Source organism: Erinaceus europaeus, chromosome 23 (assembly GCF_950295315.1).
Source record: "Erinaceus europaeus chromosome 23, mEriEur2.1, whole genome shotgun sequence".
Lineage (NCBI taxonomy): Eukaryota > Metazoa > Chordata > Mammalia > Eulipotyphla > Erinaceidae > Erinaceus > Erinaceus europaeus.
The window spans coordinates 10,807,191-10,811,338 of NC_080184.1; the positions used below are offsets into that span (position 1 = coordinate 10,807,191).

The 4,148-nt window shown below is 42.5% G+C and overlaps 1 protein-coding gene across 1 annotated transcript; it reads left to right on the forward strand.

The window, feature by feature from the left end:
• Positions 1-963: 963 nt before the first annotated feature.
• On the forward strand, positions 964-2,439 carry LOC103116120 (olfactory receptor 7D2). The gene has a single exon (XM_007525986.2). The coding sequence runs from the start codon at positions 995-997 to the stop codon at positions 1,931-1,933; it is 939 nt and encodes a 312-aa protein (XP_007526048.2). The 5' UTR covers positions 964-994; the 3' UTR covers positions 1,934-2,439.
• The last annotated feature ends 1,709 nt before the right edge of the window (positions 2,440-4,148 follow it).

Consider the following 4,148-nt stretch of genomic DNA (forward strand, 5'->3'; position numbering starts at 1 on the left):
GTTGTCATTCCACACCTGAAGTCTCTGGACACAGTCTGAGCTGAAGCATGTTGAGGTGGCAATAGTTGTGTTGATTAGGTTGTGATCGGCAGATGTAATTTTATTTGATATGAATTGGGAGAGGCATGCGGGAAAGTGGGCCCTACCCTAAGGTTCCAGGACTGGGGGAAATATAGGCTCTATAGTGGAAATGTGAGGTTCCTGCTTTTTAGGGTTCAAGAAGACAATGGATAGTTATTGTTATCATCACATTATTTGGTTAACTTTGAAAAGCCCCTGTGTTAGGGTTTGCTGTATAATATCCAGTATCTTGTATATAGCTGTGCCACCGGTTGCTTCTGATCTACTTGGTCTAGCTAGGCTTTTGAGAGAGTCCGCATATCAAAGACACAGCCTCTATATTAAAAAGACTCAGTCTGTGTTTTAAAAACTTTGAGAAATACAATCAATTTTCCCCTCTCATATTAATTAAATAGTGATTTATATGACTACACTTTAATATGAGTGTACATAAACACCATTCCCACCACCAAAAGACTGCGTCCCATCCCATCCATGCGCCAGCCCAGGAAGCCGCATGTCTACCCTCCCCCTCATCACAGGGTTTTACTTTGGTGCCTTACTTTCAATTTAGTCAGATCCTGCTTTTAGTTTCCATTTCTGATCTTCTTTCTCAACTTATATTGATGAGTGGGATCATCCCATACTCATCTTTATCTTTCTGACTTAGCTCACTTAACATAATTCCTTCTAGCTCTTTCTCAGCTTCTATGAATGAGATCATCCCATATTCATCCTTCTCTTTCTAGCTGATCTCACTTCACATGATTCCTTCAAGGTCCATCCAAGATGAGGTACAGAAGGTGAATTCGCCATTTTTAATAGCTGAGTAATATTTGAATTCCTATCTCTTAATAGCTGAATAATAATAGCTCCTCCCTCTCCCTCTCCTTCTCCTTCTCCCTCTCCCTCTCTTTCTCCATATGTCAGTTCTATGGAGGCAGGAAACCAATCAAGACTCATAGAATTCACCCTTCTAGGATTCTCCAAAGACCCAGAACTGCAACCCCTTGTATTTGGACTCTTCCTGTCCATGTACCTGGTCACTGTGCTTGGGAACCTGCTCATCATCCTGGTCAGTGTCTCTGACTCCCATCTCCACACCCCCATGTACTTCTTCCTCTCCAACCTGTCATTGGTGGACATCTGTTTCACTACCACCATCGTCCCCAAGATTCTGATGGACATCCAGAGGCAGAACCAAGCCATCTCTTACCTGGGTTGCATGATTCAGGTGTACCTCACCATGTTATTTCCCATCCTGGACACCCTTCTGCTCACTACAATGGCCTATGGCCGCTTTGTGGCCATCTGTCACCCCCTGCATTACACAGTCATTATGAACCCCCAGCTATGTGGCCTGTTGGTTTTGCTCACCTGGGTTGTTGGCCTCCTGACCTCCCTCCTTCATATGTCACTGATGGTGGACCTGAACTTCTGCGATGATTTGGAAGTTGCTCATTTCTTCTGTGAACTGACACAGATCCTCAGGCTGGCCTGCTCGGACACCTTCCTCAACAGTTCACTGATCTATTTTATGACAGGTCTGCTGGGCGTTTTCCCTCTCTTGGGGATCCTTTTCTCCTATTGGAGAATTGCAGCCTGCATTCAGAGAATGTCTTCATCAAGCGGGAAGAAGAAAGCATTTTCTACCTGTGGGTCTCATCTGTCAGTGGTGTCCCTCTTCTTTGGGACAGGGGTAGGGGTCTACTTCACGTCAGCCCTGGCTCAGTCTCCACAGAAAGTCTCAGTGGCCTCTGTGATGTACACTGTGGTCACCCCCATGCTGAATCCTTTTATTTACAGTCTGAGGAACAAGGATGTGAAAGGGGCCTTGAGGAAAATCTTCAGCCAAGCTACCTCATGTCCGTGATAAACGCATGGATTCTGGAACTAAGAACGTTGTTGGTTTTCATTGCTGAAATCTTTTATTCCCAACTTTCTACATCTCTCTGACTGTCTTATTATTCCACCAAGTTCTGGGGGAAGGTATATGGTTTCCTCTCTCCCACCTGAGTACAATTTTTTCTTTCCTTCTTTCTCTTATTTATTTCTTTAATTTAATTTTTAAGGAGCTTGATGGTTTTTATTTATTTTTAACTTTTATTAATGATGTAATAATGATGAACAAAACTGTAAGATATAATGGGTATAATTCCACACAGTTCTCACCACCAGAGTTCCATCTTCCCTCCCCTCCATTGCAAACTACCTTATTTTTTATCTTTCTGGGAGTATGGGATAAACTTACTTATGGGGTGCAGAAAGTGGAAGGTCTGACTTGTACAGTTGCTTCTTAGCTGGACATGGACTTTGTCAGGTGGGTCCCTACCCCTAGATTGTTTTTATCTTTCCCCAGTGGGGCAGGGCTCTGGGGAGGTGAGGTTCCAGAACACTTTGGTGAGGTCATCTGCCCAGGGAGGTCAGGATGGAATTTATACCTACCACTTGGTGGCTGAAAGGTGCGATAAGATACAAAGCAGGCCAAGTTGTTTAATAAATAAGAACCCAAAGGTAGAAGTAGAGAAAATGAAACGTGGGGTCTTTGTGTGGGAAGAAGCTAGGAAGTCTAATTTAGGTATGTTCCAAGGGGCTCATAACTTCAGTCATTTTTTTGCCTGAGTCTGAGAGCTAACATTCATGTAGACTAAAAGTATTGTATGGGAAGATGGTGTCAGAATTGAGATCAGGACTAGAAAGCTGGATTAGGGCAGATTTTTTGCCTTTGTATTGCCACTAGGGTTATTGCTGGGGCTCAGTACCTACCAGCACTTATGAGTCCACTGTTCCCAGTGGCTGCCATTTTTTCCCCTTTATGTTTTCTTTCTTCTTTCTTTCTTTCTTTCTTTCTTTCTTTCTTTCTTTCTTTCTTTCTCTCTCTCTCTCTCTCTCTCTCTCTTTCTTTCTTTCTTTCTTTTCTTTCTTTCTTTCTTGTTGCCTCCAGGGTTATTTCCGGGGCTTGTGCCTGCACCACGAATCCACTGCTTCTGGAGGCCATTTTTTTTCTTTTGTTACCCTGGTTGCTTTTATCATGGTTGTGGTTATTATTATCGTTGTTACTGAGGTCGTTGTTGTTAGATAGGACAGAGAGAAATGGAGAGTGGAGGGGAAGACAGAGAGAAGGAGAGAAAGACAGACACCTGCAGACTTACTTCACTGCCTGTGAAGTGACTCCCCTGCAGGTGGAGAGCCAGGGGCTCAAACTGGGATCCTTCCGCGGGTCCTTGTGCTTTGCTCCACTTACGCTTAACTGAAAAATGTTATTCATGTACAAACTATTATATTTACTGTTGACTGTAAAACATTAATCCCCCAATAAAGAAATTAAAAAGTCCATTGGATTAGAGGGATACAAATGCACCCAATTCCCATCACCGGAGTTTTGCATCCCATTCCCTCCACTGGAAACCTTATTTATTTATTTTTTAAATCTTGACACAGCTGTAAGATGTATTTATTTTAAGGCCTACATGTCAATACAGTAGGAACCAAGAAAACAATAATGAAAATTTTTTTACTACTCAGTTTTTTAAAAAATTTCTTTATTGGAGAATTAATGTTTTACATTCAACAGTAAATACAATAGTTTTTACATGCATAACATTCCCCAGTTTCCCATATAACAATACAACCCCCACTAGGTCCTCTGTTAGTATTCTTGGACCTGTATTCTCACACACAACCCCCTCCCCACCCACCCACCCCAGAGTCTTTTACTTGGGTGCAATACACCAATTCCAATTCAGGTTCTACTTGTGTTTTCTCTTCTGATCTTGTTTTTCAACTTCTGCCTGAGAGTGAGATCATCCCATATTCATCATTCTGTTTCTGACTTATTTCACTTAACATGAATTTTTCAAGGTCCATCCAAGATCGGCTGAAAACAGTGAAGTCACCATTTTTTTTTTTTTTTTTTTGGCAAGGATGCTGCTGCTTTCTAGTTATTTAAGACAGACAGAATGCAACCAAGACAATGTTTGGGCACAGAGCAGACCCTGGAGTGAGACACTGGATGCCTTGTTTTGCCATGCAGATCTGCCTCCTATCCACCCTTCCCCTCTCTGGGGTTCTCTTTTCTCTGGAAGTCA

What these genes read in the sequence shown, in the direction of transcription:
- LOC103116120 (XM_007525986.2), top strand. Translation starts at nt 995, where the DNA reads ATGGAGGCAGGAAACCAATCAAGACTCATAGAATTCACCCTTCTAGGA.